Raw genomic sequence first — 25,130 nt, forward strand, 5'->3', positions numbered from 1 at the left:
CTTCTCCGCGGCGCCGGCTCCGGCTCTGGCTCCTGCCTCCGGAAAATGCGGTCCGCGTCGCCGTCCACCTCAGGCTTGGTTTAGGTGCCTGTGCCAGAGACCGAGGTCGTGCGCTGCCGGACCTAGAGACGGGCATTTCTTCATTACGCACCACCAAGAGCATACTATGTGCAAGGAACGCGAGTGAAGGGCGCTGGGCCGGGACCAGAGACACAGAGCTTGGTGGACACTTTGAACAGTGCTTTCTAGCTGGGGCCGCTTTATGCTGGGCTGGCCTGTGGAGCCCTATCGCGGGCAGAAGCTATGAGGACCGACCGTACACCTGTGTGCCCGCTTTGCGTGTGCCCCCATAGAGAAACATCGAGCCTGACCCCCAGGAGCGCCTGTTCTCCTAAGGGAGAGGACAGTAAACTGATGAGAATGACCCTGAGTCACTGTAAGACTTGGTGAGCGCTTAATATCGGTTAGGCGCCGGGCCAAGAGCTAGCATTTTATTTAGTCTTAATAACCAATGATGTTGCCTCTTCAGAGGCCCCTCCTGACCACCTGCTCACAGTGGCCCCCTCCTCCAGGCACTGTGACGTCATCCTGTTTTATCTTCGCTGTGCTTGTGGGCAATGAACTTGCATGACTCTCTCCCACCAGAGAACAAGCTCCTGAGAGCAGAGACTTGTTTTGTTCACAGCTGAATCCCCGTGCCTGGATCAGGGTAGGGCACATGGTTAGAAGCTCAGCAAATGATTGCTGAATGAATTAAGGCTCAGCCAAATGCTTGTATTCAAATTTTTTGCACGTTTAAAAATTGGGTTGTCTATTTATTGTTGAATTATAAGAGTTCTTTATATATTCTGGACATAAAACCCTTACCGTATATATATGATTTGCAAATACTTTTCCCTCCTGCTGTTGGTTGTCTTAGTTTGTTGGTAGTGTCATTTGAGGCACAAATTTGTTATTATTTTTCTCTTTATCCACTAGGTATCATATTTCCTCATTCTTCTTCTTTTTTTTTTTTTTACAACTTCATCATATCCCATTGTGTGACTGGACCATAATTCATTTAGCTAGTTGCCTATTGATGGGCACAGGTTATTTCCTGTCTTTGGATGTTATGAACCTTTTATGTAATGTCATTTTTCCATGGGAAGCTAGATCAATAGGACACACTCTTTGCTGTGACAAATCTTAAATGCTTTTATTATTTTGGTAGATATAGACAATCAATCAGTAGATAGGTAGGTACAGCCGTTGGAATTACATAGTAATTTATGCTCCCACCAGCTGTGTTCAAGAGTGCCTCTTTTCCACAGCCTTGCTAACAGTGTGGCTATTAAGGAATTTATCTAAAAAATTCAGTTCAGTTATACTACGCACATTTCAAAGAGCTCAATAATCACATGTGGCTGGTGGCTAATGAATTGGATAGTGCAGATACAGAGTATTTCCACCAGCGCAGCAAGTTCTACTGGACAGTTCTGATAAAGAATTGTATAGTCACCTGACTTTACATTTTAATAGGATCCCTCTGGCTGCATGTGGGGAATGGACTCAGGGACCATTGTGAAAGCAGGAGACCAGGGAGAAAGTGACTGCAACTTCCAGGTAGGAGGGATGGAGGGTCCCACCAGGGTGACTGTGGAGGTGGGAGGGGTGGTCAATTCTGGGTGTTTTGAAGGTGGAGTGGCCAAGATTTGCTGTTTGATGGGATGTAGGGGTGAGGGAAAGAAAAGCCAAGGGTGACTGTCAGGTTTCTGGAATGAGCCATTGGAAGGATGGAGGTACCATTGACTGAGTTGGGGAAGAACAGGGTGGGAGCAGGTTTGGTGAGGTGAGAGACCAGGAGTTTTGTTTTGGGCGTATATGTGTGAGATGCATGTTGAATATCCCAAGTAGAGATGTTGTATGGGCTTTGAGTCATTTTTCTGACCTAGGGAATGACATGTGATTTTGGTCAACAAGTTAGAGCCAAGCCAGAAAGGAGGGAAGGGGTGGAATTATATGCCTAAGACGGTGGGTAAAGTTAAGGGCAATGATGGGCAATGGAAGGAGCCCAGCGCCTGAAGCTTGGAGTCTCACAGCTGTGTTTCTGCACCTACACTGGTCCATTTTTCTTCTGTGAAATGGGAAAAATAATGCTTCATGGGCTTGGTGTAAAGTTCAGAGTGAGCACAGTGAGAGATAGGGGACCTGACAGACAGGAGACACTGCAGAAACACTTGTGGCCTCCCCCGTCTGTTGTACTTAACTGTGAAGTGGTGGGATGATGTCCACATCCTCACCTGGGATTCAGATCTCTGCTGCTCTGGGCCCTGCTGGCTCACCAGGTCCATGTCCTGACATCTCCCACTGTTATCGGCCACAGGGCCTTTCCACTGGCTATACCTGCTTCCTGGTGCAAGCTGTCCCCAGAGAGTGAGGCCTCTGCAGGCCTCTTCTCCAGTTCTCCGTGCTCTGAGACTCAGCCTGCAAAACTGTCCAAGATGGACACCTCCAGAGTACCATAGTATCAGGGGTTGGAGTCCCCTTCCTTTACCTCCAGTCATGTTGACCTATATTGCCCCATTCATTTATTCACCAAATCTTTTTTTTAAATTAAGGCATCATTGATATACAACCTTACGAAGGTTTCACATGAACAAGATTGTGGTTTCAGCATTCACCCATATTATCAAATCCCCTCCCACCCCATTGCAATCAATGTCCATTAGTGTAGTAAGATGCTAGAGTCATTGTCTTCTCCATGCTATACTACATTCCCCGTGACCTACCTATATTGTATTCACCAAATCTTTAGTAAGACCTGCTGTGGGTCAGATGCTGTGTAAAATGCTGGCAGTACAGCGGTGAACAAGACAGATGAGGTCCCTGTCCTCCTAGCTCCAAGAGGGACAGACAACAAACAGGTAAAAACATAATCTAATGTCAGCTAGGGACAAATGATGTGGAGAAATGAGGCAGGGTGCAGAGATGGATGGAGAATGGTAGGGAGTGCTTCATTAGATGGAGAGGTGGGGATGTCAGGGAAGGCCTCTCTGAGGAGGTGACATTTGAGCAGAGACCTAAAGGAAGGGAAGGAGCACCATGCAGAAATCCAGAGGAAAAGTGAAGAGGCTCTAGGCAGGAGCATGCTTGGTGTGTTTAAGGGATAGCAAGAAGGCTCAAGTGTCTGGAGAAGAGGGTGAGAGGGAGAAAGGGGGAGATGGGATCATAAGGAGCCTGATCATTATATACCTTTTAGGACAACTATGTGTTAAATTAATGAATGCATGAAAGAAGCAAACACAGAGGTATGGGGATACATATGTTATGGGGGTGACCTAGCCCAGGGTGAGAAATCAGGGAGGGCTTCCTGGAAGAGGGGATGATTGAATTGGAATCTGAAGGTTAAGTGGAAAGGAGGGAGAAGGTGAGGTGTGAGAGTCTTCTGGAGGGAAAAACATGTGCAAAATCCCAGAGGTGAGAGAATATTTTTACTCACTGAATTGGACAAAAAAAAAAAATTTGGCCAGGCTGGAGTATAGCATGAGAGGAAAGTTGTAGACAAATCAAAGTTCCATGAGGGCCTGCACAGACTTGGTGTCCTACACAGGAAGCTAGACTTTGCCCGAAGAGCAGCAGGGAGCCCTGCAGAACCAGAGATCCAATTTGTGCTTTGAGAAGATCCCTCCAGCTTCTGGGAAGAGGTGGGTTAGGGTGGGGTGGACCTAGAGGGAGGGTAATGAGTGAGGGTAATGAGCGGGGTCCAGCAGGGATACTGGGGGCAGGGGTAAAATCAGGACGAAGGCACAGACTTGAGGTCAAGGGAGGCTGTGATGAGGGCTCTTGCTAGCCAACTTCCTTCTCCCACGTTCTTCTCTATCTCACTGTGCATATGCCCAGTAGACATTTTCAACATCTGCTTGGAGCCAGTCCCGTGCTTGGGGAATTGAACCTTATTCCTGGGATGATGCACAGCATCCCCTGTCTAGGAGAATGTTTAATACCCCCACTCGTGCATATTTATGTGGGCTCCAAACTGCAAAAATTCACTGCAGAAATGAGATCAGTATGATTTCAGTGTTTGCCATTTGCTTATTCATTCATCCAGCAAATATTTATTGAGCATGTGCTACATGGCAGGAACTGTTCTAGGTACTGGAAACTAACAGGAACAAAAGAAGACAAAAATCTCTGCCTCTTGGAGCTGACACTCAGGAGTGGAAGGGGGACAATCATCAATAGGAAATTAAACCAGGTGACATGCTAGAAGGTGGTGGCTGCTTTGGGAAAAACACAGAGCATGATAAGGAGGATTGGAAGTTGAGAAGATGAGGGGCAGGTTGAGTTGTTAATGAAAAAGTGACATGTGAGCAGACTTAAAGGAGGGGAAGGAGGGAGCCATGTGAGACTGTAGGGGAATAGTGTTCCAGACCAAGCAACCACCCAGTGCAAAGGCCTTGAGGTGCAAAGGAGATTTATTGGCTTTTGATGATTGACTGTATGTATGAGCTGTTAAGAAAAAGCCAGCTTGGGATCCACAGAGGGCCAGACCATAGCCTGGTGGAAGAATCAGGGGCCTTGAAAAGAGTTTTCCAGGCTGAGAGAATAGCCTTATAGGAAAGTAGGGGCCACTGTGCAGTTATAGTGTTGGATCCCCCATGTGCCCAGCCAGGGCTGCTTGCTCCTCAAGTCAGTCTCTGGGAACATTTGCACCCTGTCTTCCCTATGCCCAGCAGAGTCTCCTACCCATAAGGAAATACCCCAGGCTGTGCTCTGGCCCAGCTGCTAGCTGCCAACACCATGAGGGCGCCTGCTTCCTGACCCCACACCACCACAGGGATGGGTGTGGACAGGAGAGCTTCCTTCCCTGGAGGGTCGTGGCGGGGCTGACCAGATGCTGCCCTCCTGGGCTATGGCACAGCTGCCCAAAAATTAAGCCTTTTTCTTTTTTCCTGCAATGTTCATTTCAGACTCTATTGTACATGTGAGTTGCGGGGATGAAGACATTGGCTTCTGGTTGCCTACATCCATTCCCAATTCTTCATGGAACCAATACCTGAATTTCTGGAGGAATCTCATGTCCTCATTCTCAGCCTGTGGTCTGTACAGATTGGACTCCACTTTGGTATAAGCCAAGCATCATTGCCCAGCTTCCACCATTGTCCAGACATGGGCATATGACTTCATATGGCCCACTCAGAGTGAATTTCAGGATCCTGGCATGGGACTGAGTATATATGCCTCTTTTCTGTTGGATGTAAGTGAGGAAGGAAGATCTCATCAGAATCTGGTGTTGGCTATGAGGTGGTAATGCTTAGGGTGAGTTGAACATTGGAGAAGGCAAGGAGGAGAGCTTGCCGAGAAAACCAGGTCATGGTGAGATCTTTGAGCAGCTGGCCCAAGCCTTACCTGAAAGAGGACCTACCTGTTCAGTCAGACAGATTTAGGTTTAAGCCTCAGCCCCACCACATGTGTGCTGTGTAACCAGGGGCAAATTAGTTTCTCAGGATGTCAGTGTCCTAATGTGGGAAATGGAGATAATAGCAGTATGCCCACCTCATGGGGTTGTTGTGAAGATAAGTGAGCTAATAAATATATGGAGTGCATATTGCAAGCACTCAATAATTCTAGCTATTATTAGCATTGAGCCCCTCTAGCAAATGTTACCTGAATGGTTTGGTCTTGCTCTGGACTTTGTAGTTATAGAAAACCAATACATTCTCTGTTTTTATTGTGCTATCTTCTTTCATACTTGCAGTATTTAGGGGTCAAGATCAGGAAGGGGTTGGAGAGAAAAATGTGAGGGACTGGTGTTTGAAGGTGGCTATTACTGTCTGCCAGGATTTTTACATACACTTGTTCCCATTTTACAAAAGAGAAAATTGAGGCTCAGAAACTTTTATGAAAATGAGTAAGATTTCACTTGGGAAGGTAAGGGAGGGAACACTGGGCAGGCACGGCAAGATCAAAGGCCAGGGGGTGTGAATGTACTTGGTTCCTGTTCAAGGAACCAGAGAATGTGGAGTCCAGGGGAGGCAGTGGGTAATGGGAAGCCAGGAGGCCAGGAAGCCAGGAGGGGTGGGGCCTGGCTCAATCCTGTTGGGAGTTGTTGAAATTGTTATTCTTTTTCTTTTTTTTTTTTTAGATAATTATTTTTTATTGAAAGGTAGTTGACGCACAGTATTACATTACATTAGTTTCAAGTGTACAACACAGTGATAAAACATTTATATACATAATTCTAGGTTCCAGCTATCACCCTACCAAGCTGTTACAATATCTTGACTATATTCCTTATGCTATACATTACATCCCGGTTACTTATTTATTTTACCATTGGAAGTCTGTCCTTTTTTTTTTTTTGTGAGAGCATCTCTCATATTTATTGATCAAATGGTTGTTAACAACAATAAAATTCTGTATAGGGGAGTCAATGCTCAATGCACAATCATTAATCCACCCCAAGCCTAATTTTCATCAGTCTCCAATCTTCTGAGGCATAACAAACAAGTTCTTACATGGAGAACGAATTCTTACATAATGAATAAGTTACATAGTGAACAGTAGTACAAGGGCAGTCATCACAGAAACTTTCGGTTTTGCTCATGCATTATGAACTATAAACAGTCAGTTCAAATATGAATACTCATTTGGTTTTTATACTTGATTTATGTGTGGATACCACATTTCTCTCTTTATTATTATTATTTTTAATAAAATGCTGAAGTGGTAGGTAGATACAAGATAAAGGTAGAAAACATAGTTTAGTGTTGTAAGAGAGCAAATGTAGATGATCAGGTGTGTGCCTGTAGACTATGTGTTAATCCAAGCTAGACCAGGGCAATAAAACATCCACGTATGCAGAAGATTTCTCTCAGAATGGGGGGGTGAGGTTCTAAGCCTCACCTCTGTTGATCCCCAATTTCTCACCTGATGACCCCCCTGCGACTGTGCCTGTCTTAGGTTGTTCCTCCCTTAAGGAATCTTACCCGTCTCTGGCTAACCAGTCATCTTCCGGGGCCATACAGGGAAATGTAAAGTTGGTAAGTGAGAGAGAAGCCTTATTGTTTGAAAAGGTTAGCTTTTTATTTCTTTGCATATTTATGCCCTGTGGCTTCTATGCCCAGCATTTGTCTTGAGGTATCTTTACCACTTGGAGGAGTTCTGATACTCGGTAAATTTGATATGAGGCACGAATTCTATTTAAGGGTTGTAATTAGGAAGGAAGAAGAAAAGCTATAGAAGTAGCAGGCGGAAGAAAACATGGGAAGATTGATTATTTCTCTGACATATCTTCTTGTAGAGTAACTTCAGCATGTACAGGTTTTAAGCTACTACTTAAATTGCGCACACACATTAACATAATAGGAGTATAGTTACATAACCAAAGCATATCTGTAATTACCAGCCATCTCCAGTGAAACCAAGAAAACCAGTTAGGCACCCTAGGCATTTGTGAAAACTTATCTATGATATGGTGGATATTGTCCAACTGAACTTGAACAGTCTGATGAAGTCGTTATTCTTGTGTTGTAGCCACAGCTCCTGTCCCCTTGCACCAGTTTTCTCATCTGTGAGAGGAGGACATGGAAGTACATAGATGTGTAGTAGCTTGAACATAGCCAGATGCTTTTTTGCCTCTCAGGCAGGTATAGGAGCTCAGTGATGGTATGGCGGGTCCACAATCACGAGGCTCTTCCCACCTCGTCGCTCCACCATCCTTAATAGTAATAGGTGGCTTCCACCTTTTGGACCTCATGGTCCTGTAAGATTGTTCCTGCTCCAGCCATTTTGTGATGCTCCAAGGAGCAGGAAGGAATAGAGAGCAACTCTCCTTTGCTTCTACCCATTGGTTAGAACTTAGTCTTAACTACATGGCACTCTTTGCTCTATATGAGCCTAGGAAATGTAGTTTTTCTCTTAAGAGACCAACTAAAAAGCTAGTGTTCTAGTAATAATAAGAAAAGATGAATATTATTTGATACCTGTAGCCTCTGCTACAGTGGCAGACATTAGTCCTTCTTTTTGGCCTCCATTATCTCAATTTCCTTCCAAGGCTTTCCAGCCCTCCCAGTGTTCCTGGGAGTTCCTCAGTATCCTTCTAGTAAATTCCTTGTGTGTTTACCAGAGTTGGTCTCTTGCCTCCGACCATGAGCTCTAATAGTTCCTCTCCAATGGAGGGAGTGGTTGGTGTAGGGGATGAGAACGGAAATGCATGGTCAACAAAAATGATCAGCATTTATTGACTACTTTCTGCATGACAGGTCATGTTATAACTTCACTGAAATTTTACAACCATCCCTAAATAGTCACTTAAAAGAGCTCTGCCTCATTACTTCTCACAGCTGTGCGGACTGGCTGGCGGTTCCTCTGCTGGTGTCACATGGGCTCATGCACTCGGCTTCATTCAGCTTCCCGCTGTGCTGGTGGGTCCACGATGGCCCCCTTCTTACGTCCTGCAGCGGGTGCTGGTTGTTGGCTGGAATGTCTCAGTTCTGCCCTTGGCCTCTCATCTTCCAGAATGCCTGACTGGCTTCTTTACATGGCATTCTCGGGGCAGCATCCCAGAGTCTAGGCTCAGGAGCCTCATAAAGTCACTTCCTCACATTTCATTGACAAAGCACGTCAGAGAGTATTCTGGAGCCTCCTTGTTCTTCCCTGGTTCCCTTGCATCACACGTTCATTCCTGGAGTAATAACCAGCCGGGGGATCAGATCACTCTTTGCCCCATCAGCCTTCCCATGGCTCTGGGGATGGGCCATTTCCCTGTGCACAGAAATCTTACTCAGAGACTCTGTACTCCAAGAACAGTAAGTTCTCAGTGGAGGTGATGTTGACCCTCAGAGGATATTCGGGAATGCCTGGAGACATCTGTGGCTGTTACAACAGATGGTTGTGTTATGCTCCTGGCATCCCGTGGGTAGAGGCCCTCCACCCCCACCCAACTGATGGCTGGCCCATAATGTCAGTAGCGCTGAGGTTGAGAAACTGATCTCTAGGTCGGTTGGGGAGAGATACCTCACCTCTGTTGCAACTGGAGCACCCTATGGGTCTACAATTCACTACCCTGGAAACCCTGCTTCTAATGGCACAGGGAGGGCTAGCCAAGTCTGTTTATGACCACTCCCAAGTGGAACCAACCTGCAGCCCTATTAGGAGGAGACTGATAAAACAAAACAGTGTAATCACTGTTTGTGCAGCCCACCTGGGAAAGGAGGGATTGCTCAGAAAATGGTGTTGGGGAACTGGCCCAAAATGAAACTGGATCCTTACCTCATACTGCCAAGTGGAATCTAGATGGATTAATCTAGATCTAGAATCTAGATCACATGACATGCAAATGATAAGACTGGTAAAGTTATATACACATGATGGAATACTATTCAGCCATAAAAAGGAATGGCATTTTGATAAATGCTATAACACGGACAGATCTTGAAAATATCATGCTAAGGGAAATAAGCCAGACCCAGAAGGACAAAGACTGCCTGATTCCACTCAGATGAAGTGTCTATAGTAGGAAAATTCAGAGAGAGAAAGTAAATCAGAGGTTTCCCTGGGCTGGGATATGATTTAATGGGTACAGAGTTTCTGTTTGGGATGATGAAAAAATTCTGGAGATGGATGGTGGTGATTGTTGTATAACATTGTGAATGTATTTCGCACTACTGAATTTTACCTTTACCAGTGGTAAATTTTATGTAACCTATATTTCACCACAATAAACTGTATAAAAAGCAAAAATTACATAAAAATTAAGGAATTCTGGCCAAAGGATACCATGGACAAAGTAAATAGATAGACTTCCAAGTGAGAAGACATTGCAGTGTCCAAATGCAGTGCTTAGACTATACAAGAAATGCAAATGAACAACAGAAAAGACAGCAGCCCCAAGGAGAAAGGACAACAGATGTGAAGAACAATCCACAGAAGAGGAAAACCACAGTGTTATGAAGCATACAAACTCATTAGTAACAGGAAATGCAAACAAAAACCAAAGAGGAGATATCACTTTAATGCCTGTTAGATTCGTAAAAATGAAAAAAAGTTGGACGGCACCCAGATTTTTGTTTCAAAATGCCATCCTCCACTAAAAAGAAGCAGGGCAGGGATAAGCAAAACAGATACTGAGCCTGGAACATCTTGTGCCAGAAAATAAGGAAATGCTCAAAGAATAATGGGGACATGGTGGAAGGGCACAGAAGCCAGCGGAAAGGCACTTACACCGGCCAAATCTTGGCCAGTTTGAGCATCAAAATAAATAATGATAGTGCTGGATTTATAACCCATGGAATGAAATACAATTCATGAGTCCATACTGATATAAATGAATAAACAAATAAATGGGGTGGGGTCATTTTAAGATATGTCCACCAGTTCTTTGACGTTCTTCTCTTCAAGAGGTGGAATCTAATTCACTTCCCCTCGAGTGGGGGCTGGACTCAGTGATTTGATTCTCAGGAACAGAATATGGCAAAAACGAAGCCGTGTCAGAAAACAAGGTCAGTAAAAGGCGTTGTGTTCCTTTCCCCTGTCTCCCTTCACTCTCTCTGGGGAAAGGCAGTTTCCTCGTCATGAAGACCCTCAAGCAGCTCTTGAAAAGGCCCCTGTGGTGGGGAACTTAGGCCTCACACAACAGCCATATAAGTGAGTCCCCCTGTCTAATGCAATAGCCACTAGCCACAAGTCCTCAAACTTGTGACTTGCAGTGTGGCTAATCCAAATCAGACTGTGCTGTGTTAAATACTGAATCACATACTGAATTTCAAAGAAAGCATGAAAAAGAAAATTTCAAATATCTTGTTAATACTTTTTTATATTGAGAATATGTTGAAAAGAGATTTTTAGGTGTATTGGGTTAAATAAAATATATTACTAAAATGAATTTCACCCATATCTTTTTCTACTTTTTAAACTGTGGCTCCTCAAAAATTAAAAAATAAATGTGTGGCTCACAGTTATAGCTCACATTATATTTCTCCTGGACATTGACGCTCCAGCCTCTGTTGAACTTTCAGATAACTGTAGCCCCAGCCAACATCTTGACTGCTGCCTTTTCAGAGACTCTAAGCCAGAACCTTCCAGTCAAACTACTCCTGAATTCCAGATTCTCAGAAACAGTGAGAAAAATGAATGATAGTTATTTGAAGCTGCTAAGTTTTGGGATCACTTATTACATACCGATAGATTGACTCACTGAGGCAAGCATCATAAGCAGATGTTAAAATTAGTGAAATTGTAAAAAAAAAATAGGAAAAGTTGGGGGAATAAAAGGATATTTAAATCATTTAACCATATCTCCCCAGAAGATATTTATTCACTACAAAGAAAAAATATAGCACCTTAATGCAAATCAAACCACAGTGAGATATCACCTCACACCAGTTAGAACGGCCACTATCCAAAAGACAAGAAATAATAAGTGTTGGTGAGGATGGGGAGAAGTGGGATCCTCCTGCACTGTTAGTGGGAATGTAAATTGGTGCAGCCACTGTGGAAAGCAGTATGGAGGTTCCTCAAAAAATGAAAAATAGAAATACCATTTGATCCAGTAATTCCACTTCCAGGAATTTACCCAAAGAAAACAAAATCCCTGATTCAAAAAGATATATGCACCACTATGTTTATTGCCACACTGTTTGCAATAGCCAAGATATGGAAGCAACCTAAATGTCCATCAATAGATGAATGGATAAAGAAGATGTGGTACATATACACAATGGAATATTACCTAGCCATGAAAAGAAAAGAAATCTATGTTGTTTGTAACAACATAGGTGGAGCTAGAGGGTATTATGCTCAGTGAAATAAGCCAGGTGGAGAAAGACAAATAACATACGATTGCACTTATTTGTGGAGTATAAATACAAAGCAGAACAGAAGGAACAAAACAGCAGTGGACTCATGGACACTGAGAAGTGACTAGTGTTTACCAAGGGAGAGGGGTTAAGGGGGAGGGGGAGGGGATAAAGGAGCACAATAATACATAATCACAATGTAGGTTGGTCAAGGAGACAGTAGTACAGCATGGGGAATAGTCAGTGATACTGGAACATCTTTCTGTGTTGATAGTAACTGCACCAGAGGGGTGAGGATTTGCTAATGTGGGTAACTGTTGAACAACTGTGTTGTACATTTGAAACTAACATAAGATTGTATATCAACAGTACTTCAATAAAAGAAAAAATATAGCATCTTGAGAATGCTGAAATCTGGCAGACATCATCTTGACCAAGTGATCAGTGTTAACATCAACAGTAATGGGATCAATGGCAACCAGGTGCCTCTCCTGGTGGGATGCACAGGGAGGACCCAATACCACTTGTGTGGTTACTGACAAAGGTGCAGGGTCTGAGTCCTTCAGACAGAGCCACAGGAGGGACATTCTGCAAAATAACTGGCCTGTTCTCTTCAAAAGTGTCAAGGTCATGAACGAAGAAGACTGAGGAATTGCTCCTAATAAAAGGAGACCAAAGAGATGGGGTAACTAAAAGCAGAGTAAGTTGCAGACACCAGTATACTTTAATCCAGACATTTGAGCATGTGTAACATTAGCTAAAGCTCAACATTTGTTTCTCTGTAAAACTTACATTCAGTGAAATGCAGAAATCTTAGGTGTACTTTTGATTATTTCTGACAAATCCTTCTACCTGTGTTATCCAAACTCTTTCCAAGACATAGAAGACAAAGTGGGTCAGATCGTGTCTCTCAAAAAGATATGTGCAAGTCCTAATGCTTGGTACTTGTGAATATGCCCTTATTGGAAATAGGATCTTGTAGATGTGACCAAGTTCAGGTGAGATCATATTGGACGGGCCCCAAATCCAAGGATGTTGTTTTTATAAGCGAAAGGAGGAGGAGACACATGTAGGGGAAAGAAGGCCATGTGGAGACAGAGGCAGAGACTGGAATTATGCAGCTGTAAGTCAAGGACTTCAAAGGACTGCTGGCAACCACCAGCAGAAGACGCAAGGAGGGATTCTTCCTGAGAGCTGCCAGAGGGAGCCTGGCCCTGACCTTAGACTGCTGGCCTCCAGAACTGTTGGAGATAAATAGATGCTGTTCTAAGCCACCTAGTTTGTGGCACTTTATTGTAGCAGCTCTAGGAAACTAACACAGAACATTTACCATCATCCCCAAAAAGTACTCTTGAACTTTCCCACTCAGTCCTGCCCACCCCCAGCCTGAGGTAACCACTGTTGTGATATTTTCCATCATAGATTAATTTAGCTTATTCTAGAGTTTCTTATAAATGGAATCATGCAGATGTATTCTTTTGTGTCTGGTTTCTTTCACTTGGTGCAAGACTTTGGAGATTCATCCAGGTTATTGCATCTGTCAGTGGTTGGCACATCTATAGTTTAAGTCAATTTGCTTGACGGGCAAGAACATTTTGAAGTTGAGGAGGGCAGTGGGCAGTAAAGATGGGAAATTTCTCTTCAAAACTGGGCTTGGAGTCCCTGCTCTGGGGTCTGTGACCTCCTGGGTTCACGACCTACTGGAAGGAGCTTTCTAAGCGCAGAGCCACCAACGCAGGTGGCAGTGGTGGTTGGTGGCTGGGCACCATTGCCACCTGGTGGCGATTCTAAGTATTGCAGCCACAGGTGTCCGCACGGGGCACAGTTGGGTGGGGAGATCATGGGTCAGCCAAGTGTGTATTTTTCTGGGTTGGTCCCCCAAATCACTGAACACCTACTTAGCACCTGCATGATTCCATTTTTTTTGTGTGTGTGTGTACACAGATGACCTAGATTGGGCTGAATGTGGGGGCCCCCAGGAGAGGGAGATGACACAAAACTAACTCCAGTAGGGGTGGAATAAGAGACTAGAGGCACAGAATGTAGGGAGCACAGAGGAAGCGGAGGGTAGTTTGCCTTGGGTACCAGGGAAAGTTTCTCCGGGCATTTCGCATCTGGAGGTGGAAGGGAGAGTGTTAGAGGCAGAGGGAACAGCATGAGCAAGGGTGTGGAGGCAGGACCATGTAATGCGTGGCTTTCTAAACTCAAACAAATAGTAAGGGAATGCATATCCATGGTGAATATTTTACAGTTAGAAAAGGATGGATGCCTCCCTCCCACCTCAGGCCCCCAGCCCGCCTCCTGCGGTAGACTTACTTTAGGGGGCTTCCTGGTATGAGTGCCCATGTGTGGGCCTCTGCCTTGCATCTGGGAAATAGAATGTGACAGAAATAGTGGTCCTTACACCTAACAAAGGCCCACAAGCTCTCATTTCTGGGGGAAGCAGGCTGCTATGTAAGAAGTGTAGCTACTGTGCCGGGGAGGCCACGTGGAAAGGCCACGTACAGAGGCTGTGAGGAAAGGCCATGCAGAGAGAAAACCTGGAGAGATAGCTTGGACCATGTGCAGGGCCATGTAAAGATACCACATGAAGAGGCCACCTGTGCAGCGGTCACTTGGAGAGGCCATGCAGGGGGTGGAAACTACCTAACGAGGGACTGAGAACTAAGCTGGCAGGCAGATGCTCCAGCCAAGCCCCTGCCATTCGGGCCATCCTCGCGGAGGTGCCACACATGGGTGTGAGGAAGTCGCCTCAGATGCCCCAGCCAGCAGCCAGCACTGGGCCAGAACCAGCTGTCCACTGTGCCCTGTGCAAATTTCTGACCCACAGAATCACAAGTGAACAAAACGGTTGTTGTTCAAAGCCACTGAGTTTTGGGGGATTATGCAACAATATTCAGAGCCCCCTGGGTCCCGGGCTGCCACCGTCGCCTGTTTCTTACAGCCCTTCAAGCAGGAGACACCCTCAACACACATGAGCAAATCCCCGTCTCCCTTTAAGTACCTTGGGGTTTTCACATCACACACCCTGGCCTGCTCTTGGCTCCTAACAATAGATTTTGGAGATGGTTCTAAGTATGTGCTGTTCAATGCAGTGGTCACTAGCCACAGAAGGCTATTTAATTAAAATTGAATTTAAAAAAATTCAGTTCCTTGAGTGCTCAATGGCCACATGTGGCTGGTAGGTCCCATGGGGTGCAGCACAGATGTGGAATAGTCCCCACCTTCAAGAAAGTTCTATGGGACAGCATGGTATACATCTTCTCCCATAGAGCTGCCTCTTCTCTTTAGCAGCTGCATAGTTATTTCCTGGTAACAATAACCACGGATGTGATCTCACAAGCTTTTGCTATTACACCATGCATTCTTTGTGCAGGAGTGCCTTTGTGATATAAACACCCGGCTTTTCGGGGGCCCAGTGATGCTTCCCATTTTGATAGTTATGGTCAGATTACAAGTAGAGGTTATACCACTTCATGCAACCACCAGAAGTGTGTGAGAGTGCCTGTTTTCCCACACCTTCATCAACAGTATGTGTAATTCATAATAAACACATTTTAACCTAACGGTGAAGTTTTCAAGACAAACACCTCTCTACCAGGATACTGCTCTGCCCCATCCTTCTTTCACCTCAAATTGCCACTGGGCATCCCTCCATGTTGACATACGAAGAACTAATTTGTTCTTTAAAAAAGTTGTGGTAAAATTCACACAACATCAAATTTACCATCTTAACTATTTTTAAGTGTGTAATTCAGTGGCATTAAGTACATTTATATTGTGGTACAGCTGTCACCACCATCCATCTCCAGGACTTCATCTTTCCAAACTGAGACTCTGTCCCCATTAAACACTAACTCCCCATCCCCACCTTCACCCCCAGTCCCTAGAAACCACCGTTCTGCTTCCTATCTCTATGAGTTTGACTACTTTAGGGACCTCATGTAAGCAGAGTCACAGTATTTGCCTTTCTGTGACTGACTTATTTCACATAGCATGTCCTCAAGGCTCATCCGTGTTGTAGCCTGTGTCAGAATTTCTTTTCTTTTTAAGGCTGGATAATAGTCCACCATGTATATACACACACTGTGTTTATCCATTTTATGCATAAATAGACATTTGGTTCCTTCCACACTTTGGCTGCTCTGAATAATGCTACCATGAACATGGGTGTACAAATACATCTTCAAAACCCTGCTTTCAGTTCTACACCTAGAAGTGAAATTGCTGGATCAAGTAGAAATTCTACTTTTATTTTCCTGAGGAATTGCCATACTGTTTGCCACAGTGACTGTAACATTTTACATTCCCACCAACAGTGCACAAGAGCTCCAGTTTCTGCTTATTGTCGGTAATACTTGTTTTTCTGAATAGTAGCCACCCTAGTGGATGGGAGGTGGTTTATTATTGTGGTTTTGATGTGCATTTCCCTAATGATTAGTGATGTTGAGTATCTTTTTATGAGCTTATGGGCCATTCGTATATCTTCTTTGTATACATGTCTATTTCAAGTCCTTTGCCCATTTTTAATTAAATTGTTTTCTGTTGTTGAGTTGTTGGTGTCCTTCCTGGATATTAACCTTTTATCAGATGAATGATTTGCAAAGTTTCTCACATTCTGTAGGCTGCCTTCCACTCTGTTGATTTTGTTCTTTGCTGCACAGAAGTTTTAATTTTTGATGTAGTCCAGTTTATCTACTTTTTTCTTTTGGCTGCCAGTGTTTTTGGTGTCCTTTGTCCTTTTAAATGGCTATGGAGTGGTCCATTGTGTGGCTGTTTTATAACTGGATCTATTAGCAAACTTGATGGTTCTACTTTTAAAAATAGATTCAGAATCTAACCACTTCTCACCACCTCTAAGGCCACCACCCTGATGAAGTCCACATCACCTGGCCTGCACAACTGCAGTTACCTCCTCAGTGGGCCCCATTTCTGCCGTTACCACCAGTACAGTCCATCCCCTACATGCAACCAGAGGGATTCTGTTACAGCCTAAGTTAGATCCTGCCCCTCCTCTGCTCAGAACTCTTCATGGCTCCTGCTAACTGAGAGTAAAAGCTGAAATCTTTATAATGGCCTATGAAGCCCTGTGTGAATTGGCTCCCACTATGTCTAAGGTAATTTCCTACTGGTTTTCCTCTGTTCCACCCACAGCAACTACATGGGCCAGGCATGTCTCAGGGCCTTTGCACTTGCTGTCTCCTTGTTTGGTACACTCTTCCCACAGCTATCTGCATGGTCCACTCCCTCACTGCATTCATGTTTTGCTCAAATGTTATCTCAGTGAGCTTCCCCCAACTACTCTTAACGTTAAAATAAAATCAATCAGCATTCCTTATCCCTCTCCTCTGCTGTATTTTTCTCCATGGGGCTTACCAAAATTGAACACAATGTATTCTTATTTATCTTGTTTGTTGTTTGTCTTCCTCAAGGGGAATATCAACTCCATGAGAAAAGGAATTGCTTATCTTGTTTTATGTCCCCAGGGCATGCACTAAAGTTGGTGCCAAAAAATATATGATGAATGAATGAAAATGAGCACCTTTTGTCTGTTTGTTCGTTGGGAATTTTTATTTCTTTCAGTGACCTGCTTGTGTCTTGGGAGCATTTATCATACCCACAGTGCTGACCTCTGTATCCCAAAGCAAGTTATCCAGTACGCCCTTAATCAAGAGAATGCATTTAAATCATTCCTGCATTCCCAGGGCCTGCCACGTGGTGGCAGCATATGCACAGGCAAGTTTCACTACCTAGCCCTGAGCGTCTTCCAAGACTCCAAAATTCTGGATTCCCAAGACACTGATTGGGCCTGGCGCACTTCAGGTATCTCATCTTGGCCCCCGTTTGGCAGATGGGGAAAGTAAGGCTTCAAAAAAGAAGCATGGCAGGGAAACTCTCAGACATTGGAATCAGGGGATCTGGCTTTTAAACACAATTCTTTTACCAGTTTACTGTGATCTTGGGGGAAGTCCTAACCCTCTCTGGGTCTGTTTCTCATCTTCCTGCTTTGTGAGGTTTTCATGACTTGCCAGGGCTGGGCCCTTTGTGGGGCTAAGGGCAGGTACAATTCACTCCCGTGTGTCAGGGGGGCCAGTGTGAGGGGGAGCAGCAGGCCCAGAACACCCAAGAGAGGGGCTATTACTACCCCCATTTTACAGATCGGTGACTGAGGGCTAGAAGGGACACCAGAGGGCCACAGCCAGGATACAGAACAGGAACAAAAACCCAACCCCTGCAATCCCCACACTGAAAATCCACTAGAGACAATGTCCATGGATCATCTCTGATGATTCCTCTTTCAGCCTTATTTTTCTGTCTGCTGGTGGATTTCTAAGCCCCTCTGCAAACACATTTGCCACTCTCCATCAAAGAAGCAACACTGGAGATTCCTTTGGGAAAGTCTCTTTGGTTTTCTCCTCCTGATAATGGTGCGAAGTGAAGGCTACAGACTGGGAAAAGGCATTCTGAAAGCAGTTTGGGAACAGAGGTGGATGTGTAATTGGACAGGAAAGTGTCTTTTGCTCCACAGCCCCTGCCACATGGGTGCAGCCCTCATCTTCTGACTTTGAAAGAGAAGCTGCAAATTTGAATTTTGACAGGAAGTCTACTGATTTTTAAATGTTGGCAATGAATTCATTAAAAACAAAACAAAAAGTGAAACACTGTGGGGTCAATCAAACTATGGGTTTGCATTTGGCCTCTGGCTGCCAGTTTGAGACGCTCCCTAACTCCAAGTTCCCAAATCTATGTGGGACAGTAACTGGAAAAGGTCATTGTGGGTGGTGTCAGGTGGATCCTGGTTTCTGGACTCTCACTGCCTACAGGGCTACTGGGTTGTGCTGTGGGCCTCTGGGCCATTGTAGCTTAGCTCCCATTATCCCCTCCTGGGGGAATGGCTGAGCATTAACGGTGGGGCAGCAGGCAGGTCCTGTTGAGCAAGGAGTCTATAAAAACAAGGGCTTATGTCACCCATGCATGCAGCCTTCATGCAGGACACCTGGGGAGGCACTGCTACTGATTTCACTGTCAGGACCAGAGTCTGGTCCATGGGGGCTGGTCCCCATGATCTGAGTTGCCCCTTGACTCACCATGCGACCCCAGGGCATCCTTTTTTGGGCCTCAGCTCAGAAAATGGGGTTCACATTGCTAGACCTGCTATAATTTATTTAAAACCCGAAGGGGAAGGTGAGGCTGGAAAGACTCATCTGTCCAACCCATTTAATGAGACCTTTAAGGAGGCATGCTTAGCTCTGCTGGGCCTCAGTTTCCTCATTTGTAAAGTGGAGATAATAATAGGACCTGCTTCCTACAAATTATCAGGAGAATTAAATGAGTTAATACATGCTGAGAGCTGGAAATATGGTTCAGAGAGGGTAAAAGATCGGCTTGAGGACACAGAGCAAATCTTCCAATTAACTTCAGACCTTCCAGGTCTCACTGCATCTCCCCAGAATCCTGAGATGTTGGGGCGGGGGGTGCTGAGGCTCAGAGAGGGGAGCCATCTTGCCTGAGGTCCCACAGCCCAGCTAAGGGGACCTCACCTTCTCAGCCTCCTCTATTCATCGAGCACCTTTGGTGTGCCAGGTATTGTTATAGGCACTGGGCGAACAGTAATGAACAAAACAAATAAAAAATCCCTGGTGGGACTGACATGGTGCGGGGCGGAGGGGGCAACAGAGACAGAAAGCAAATAGGCAGGTGAGATAATTTTGATTATAATGAAAATAGTGTAGGAAATAAAACAGGGAGATGTGAGAAGAGTAACTGAGGTTCTGGGATTTTCAATAGGGAGGTCAGAGAGGGCTTCTTGGAGGAGGTAACCTTTGGGCTGAGCCCTGAGGAACTGCCTTGCACAGAGCTGGGGCAACAGTGTTCTCAGTCCAGAGGGAACAGCAATGCATTCGTTCATTTTTGAGCATGCCCAGTCCAGGAGTTCCAATATTCAAGGGCCAGCCCTCATGGAGTGGGTAGTCTGGGGGGAAACTGAGGTAGATAAGACAACTAGGATAGTGGGAGCTGGAGATAAGATCTGGGAAGGAAGTTCACTAGAAAGTGGGGCAGGGAGGGCCTCTTGGAGGCAGTGGCCCTCAAGCTCAGCTCCAATTGTCCCTCTTTGCAGCCTGGAAGGCCTGGCTAGGTGACCCTGGGACCTCAGATCCCAACCTGGCCCAAAGGCTGCTGGGAAGGCTCAGAAAGCCAGCCTGCCCTGTCAGTGTTTCATCCCTTCCCTCTCTGACCCCCAACCCCCAAGGGCACTTGGAGATGTCATTTCTCCAGCTCTCTGGGGCAGAGGTCACCTTGGCTCAGCAGATAACGCTGAAGGTTGAGCAATGCCCGCCTGCCCGCCAGGGCCAGTGCTGGGGTCAGTGGGCCGGGGGTCATCCACAGGCAGCCTGGGCCAGGAGTGGCATTGGGGTGGGCCTAGGAATGGGGCTGGAGAGGGGAAGATGTTGCTTGAGCCCACTCAGCATGGAGGGTCTCAGGCCAACATTCAAATCCAGAACAGACAGTGGCTCCTTTCCCCATCCATTGAACAGGGTCAGCATAACATCCTCCTGGCAGGGTGAAAAAGTGAACCCTAGGTGCAGGCCCACCCTCAACGCACAGTAGCAACTGGGTAAAAATGAGGGAAGTCCTCTCTCTGGTATGGCCTTCAGTGGGGCCTGGCTTGACCCCCTCCCACCTACCTTAGAAACAGGTTTCTTGGCCTTGGGTTGGCAAATAGGTCTTAGGGCTTTTTTTTTTTTTTTTGAGAGTAATAGAGGACCTGAGGCCATGTGACTTGGGTGGGCTATGCTCCCTCTGGGCCTCTTTGTACCCTCTAGCGGAGGGCCCATACTTCTAATGTGCATCCCAGGGTGGACTTAAAACTTAAGTGTTATGTTTGGGAGCCTACAGTGGAGATAGTAACACAACTAATACGTCCAAGGTTACAGAGTGGCAGTCGCGCACTCCCCCCGCCCCCCCTTCCCACATCCATCCTCCTGGGGGCCTAGGTCGAGGGGGGGTGGGGCTGGGGAAGACCCAGGTGTGGTCTACAAGTGCGGGCAGGCAAGGTGCCAGGGAAGGGGCGCGGCCGGCCCGGCGGGGGCTCCAGGGGTGTGAACCCCTGACGTTCCCCCCTAACCTCCCTAGGATCCTCGTATTGTAGATGGCTTTAAGTGGAGGCGCCGCCACAGGCGTGGTATCTCCTCCTTGCCAGAGCTGGGGATGGGGGCAAGTTTAGGGGCGGAGCCGCGCCCAGGGCAGGACGGTGGAGATGGGTCACCTCTTCGGGAGCAGGAGCTGGGGTCTGGGGTCTACAGGATCCTGCCTGGGCAGCGTTCCCTTCTGTACGGCATCGGAGCTGGGCACAGCCGACCTTGAAGCCACCACCTCCTCCAGCAGGGGGCGGGCCGTGGCCATGTTTGTGGGGTGGGGGAAGACGACCGCGTTGCCCCCTCCTCGGGTTCCACCCCCATTCCAGTACAGCCTCCAGCCCAGAGGAGGCGGGCCGGGGGCGGGGTCGCGCCTCCCCTTCTCGCTCCCAATCCCGGGGCCGTCCGGGTGGGGGTGGGCAAGGGGGTATGAGGCTGCCCCCGGGTTCCGGGGACCCCCGAGGACGCGCACCTGCACCCTGGTCTGGACGCCGCGCCCTCCCGCCACCCTCCCGGGGGTCTCGATGGCCAAGGCGGTAGCCCCGCGTCCCCGTGGCGGTGGCGGGAGGGACCGGGGCGGCCGCCAGGCGTGACGCAGCCGTTGCCATGGGCCGCCTTTATAAATAACCGGGCTCGGGAGAAACTTTAGCGAGTCAGAGCCGCGCACGGGACCGGGAAGGGGACCCACCCGAGGGTCCAGCCGTCAGCCCCGCGCTAAGAGCGGCCACCCCGGCGGCAGTGGCAGCACCAGGGACACAGCGGCGACAGTTGGGAGCCGGGAGGCCGCGCCACCTGCGGCCGGCCGGAGCGGGCAGCCCCAGGCCCCTCCCCGGGCACCCGCGTTCATGCAACGCCTGGTGGCCTGGGACCCAGCATGTCTCCCCCTGCCGCCGCCGCCTGCCTTTAAATCCATGGAAGTGGCCAACTTCTACTACGAGGCGGACTGCTTGGCTGCTGCGTACGGCGGCAAGGCGGCCCCCGCGGCGCCCCCCGCGGCCAGACCCGGGCCGCGCCCCCCCGCCGGCGAGCTGGGTAGCATCGGCGACCACGAGCGCGCCATCGACTTCAGCCCGTACCTGGAGCCGCTGGGCGCGCCGCAGGCCCCGGCGCCGGCCACGGCCACGGACACCTTCGAGGCGGCTCCGCCCGTGCCCGCCCCCGCGCCCGCCTCCTCCGGGCAGCACCACGACTTCCTCTCCGACCTCTTCTCCGACGACTACGGGGGCAAAAACTGCAAGAAGGCGTCTGAGTACGGCTACGTGAGCCTGGGGCGCCTGGGGGCCGCCAAGGGCGCGCTGCACCCCGGCTGCTTCGCGCCCCTGCACCCGCCGCCGCCGCCGCCGCCGCCGCCACAGCCCGCCGAGCTCAAGGCGGAGCCGGGCTTCGAGCCCGCGGACTGCAAGCGGAAGGAGGAGGCCGGAGCGCCGGGCGGCGGCGCCGCAGGCATGGCGGCTGGCTTCCCGTACGCGCTGCGCGCCTACCTCGGCTATCAGGCGGTGCCGAGCGGCAGCAGCGGCAGCCTGTCCACGTCCTCGTCGTCCAGCCCGCCTGGCACGCCGAGCCCAGCCGACGCCAAGGCGCCCTCGGCTGCCTGCTACGCGGGGGCGGCGCCGGCGCCCTCGCAGGTCAAGAGCAAGGCCAAGAAGACCGTGGACAAGCACAGCGACGAGTACAAGATCCGACGAGAGCGCAACAACATCGCGGTGCGCAAGAGCCGCGACAAGGCCAAGATGCGCAACCTGGAGACGCAGCACAAGGTCCTGGAGCTCACGGCCGAGAACGAGCGGCTCCAGAAGAAGGTGGAACAGCTGTCGCGCGAGCTCAGCACCCTGCGGAACTTGTTCAAGCAGCTGCCCGAGCCCCTGCTCGCTTCCTCCGGCCACTGCTAGCGCGACCCCCGCGCGCGTCCCCCTGCCGGCCGGCCTCCGCGCTGCCAGGCGCGCCGCGGCCGCTGAGACTCCGGGAAGCGCCCGCGCTCCCCCGCCCCCGCCCCTGGTGGCGCCGGCAAAACTTTGGCACTGGGGCACTTGGCAGCGCGGGGAGCTCGTCGGTAATTTTAATATTTTATTATATATATATCTATATTTTTGTCCAAACCAACCGAACATGCAGATGGGGCGCCCGCCCGCGGTGTTATTTAAAGAAGAAATGTCTATGTGTACAGATGAATGATAAACTCTCCGCCTCTCCTCTGCCCCTTCTCCGGTCGCCGGCGGGCGGGCCGGTTTCGAAGTTGATGCAATCGGTTTAAACATGGCTGAACGCGTGTGTACAGGGGACTGACGCAACCCACGTGTAACTGTCAGCCGGGCCCTGAGTAATCGCTTAAAGATGTTCCTACGGGGTTGTTTTGTTGTTGTTGTTTTGTTGTTGTTGTTTCGGTCTTTTTTTTTTTTGTATTATAAAAAATAATCTATTTCTATGAGAAAAGAGGCGTCTGTATATTTGGGAATCTTTTCCGTTTCAAGCATTAAGAACACTTTTAATAAACTTTTTTTTTTTTTGAGAATGTTTAAAAAGCCTTTTGGGGGCATTAGCTGGCTTTTGATTTTTTTCTTTATTTTGGGTTTACATAATTTTATATTTGCTTTTTTGCTATGGGGGGTTGTATGTGTGTGTAGGGGGCTGCTATTATTTTTGGCTTTTTTGGTGGTTGGGGAAGGGTGTTGCAGCTGGTTTTCCTCCTCTGCTACTCCAAGGTGGGGGGCTGTGTTTGAAAATGGGGGTATTAGGCCTGGGGAGGCAGAGCAGAGGAGAGCTGGGTCAGGATTTCAGGGTGACTCAGTGCCCCTGGGTGCTGGGGGGGAGTGGCTGGGAACCCCATGTGGGGAGGGCTCCTGAGTGCCAGGCTTGGGTTTAGAGGGGCTTGGAGGTCTGTGACCTCTGCAAAGAGGGGACAGACAAGCAGGCTGGATTATGTAGGAGGAGGGTGTACAGGTATTGGTCCCACTGAGCCCAAGTTGGGGCAGATTCTTTTGTGTGGTGGGGCTAGCTGTTCAAAAATACTTTGTGGTGTGTGTGTGGTGTATTTAAAGAGAGCTTGAGTGTGTGGGTGACTTGTGTTTATCTGTCCCTGGCCTATGGAAGAGAAAAACCTGGCTAGGTGGAGAGAGGTGGGGGAGGATTCCTACACATCCACGCCCTTTACTTGGGATGGGAGATTTACCGCTTGCCCTCTTTGCCCAGGTGTGGACACAGAGGCTCAGCCTCACCTGCTTGCTCAAGGTGGCTCAGGTCAGGTTTGAACCTGGGGCTGCTGTCCCTGATTCTCTGGGGCAGAAATGGCCCCTGGCAAGGCTTCTGCGTCCCTTTCCCCCGGTGCCCTCTAGCCCCTCTGCACTGCACCCCCACCCCATTGCAGTCCTGGACAGCATTCCTGAGAGAACTGAGGATGTAGATGGAGGGGTTAGTGGATACACACACAGAGCCCTGCCGTGCCTGGCACGCAGGAGGTGTTACATAAGCGTTTGCTCTTGTTATTATTTTTCACCGGGAGGCTCCTGGCATTTGGCACCCCAGTCTTCAGTGCAGCGCCAGTGTGGCGAGTACTTGCCAGGGGTCGGGCGTCCGGTAAACCCTGGACCTGCCGAATCTCATTTAAACCTCCTGACAACCTTTGGAGAGGTGGGTACCATTATAAGGCCTGTTTTTAAAGCTGTGGAGCAGCCTGTAGGCTGTCATGTTCCTACAGGCAAGAAACTGGTTCAGGATCCCCCTGCCCTGGGAATTGAGGGGTGGATGTACGGAATAGGGGGCTTCATGATTGGTTTGTCAAGGGCCTGGGGCAGCCTGGGGTCTTGGGAGCAGCTGCTGTTCTTGTGGTTTGAGAGTGGGGAATGCTTTTCCCCTCCCTTTCCCTTTGGGGTCCCGGAAGTGCTTTTCCTGTGGGAGCCCAGGGTAGGATCGACAGACATTTGGCCCCCACCATTATTGAGCTGAGGATCAAGGTAAACACCCCCCCACACACACTAGTATCTGCCATTTGTGGAAGGAGGGCTGTACAGAGCACTGGGCAGATAACCTCACTTTGGCCCTGGGCCTCTAGTGTGGCCCTCAACAGGTCTCCTCCCTGCCCTGGAGGGCCAGATGACTGGTTGGGATTCTGGAGCTTCAAAGTCGGTCCAGTACCAGTGACAGCATGACTCAACTGCTGCTAGGATTTACCTGCTGAATAGCAAAGGTTTGGGGGCTGAACCTGGGGGATACCTCTGTCTTT

The 25,130-nt window shown here is 48.3% G+C and overlaps 1 protein-coding gene across 1 annotated transcript; it reads left to right on the forward strand.

The window, feature by feature from the left end:
* The first annotated feature begins 21,364 nt into the window (after positions 1–21,364).
* CEBPB (CCAAT enhancer binding protein beta) lies at positions 21,365–23,423 on the forward strand. Its single transcript, XM_036901991.2, has one exon. The coding sequence runs from the start codon at positions 21,760–21,762 to the stop codon at positions 22,801–22,803; it is 1,044 nt and encodes a 347-aa protein (XP_036757886.2). The 5' UTR covers positions 21,365–21,759; the 3' UTR covers positions 22,804–23,423.
* Positions 23,424–25,130: the final 1,707 nt, after the last annotated feature.

Source organism: Manis pentadactyla, chromosome 5 (assembly GCF_030020395.1).
Source record: "Manis pentadactyla isolate mManPen7 chromosome 5, mManPen7.hap1, whole genome shotgun sequence".
Taxonomy (NCBI): Eukaryota; Metazoa; Chordata; class Mammalia; order Pholidota; family Manidae; genus Manis; species Manis pentadactyla.

Bases quoted from the DNA above. Each gene is read 5' to 3' on its own strand.
- CEBPB (XM_036901991.2), top strand. From the start codon at position 21,760: ATGCAACGCCTGGTGGCCTGGGACCCAGCATGTCTCCCCCTGCCGCCG.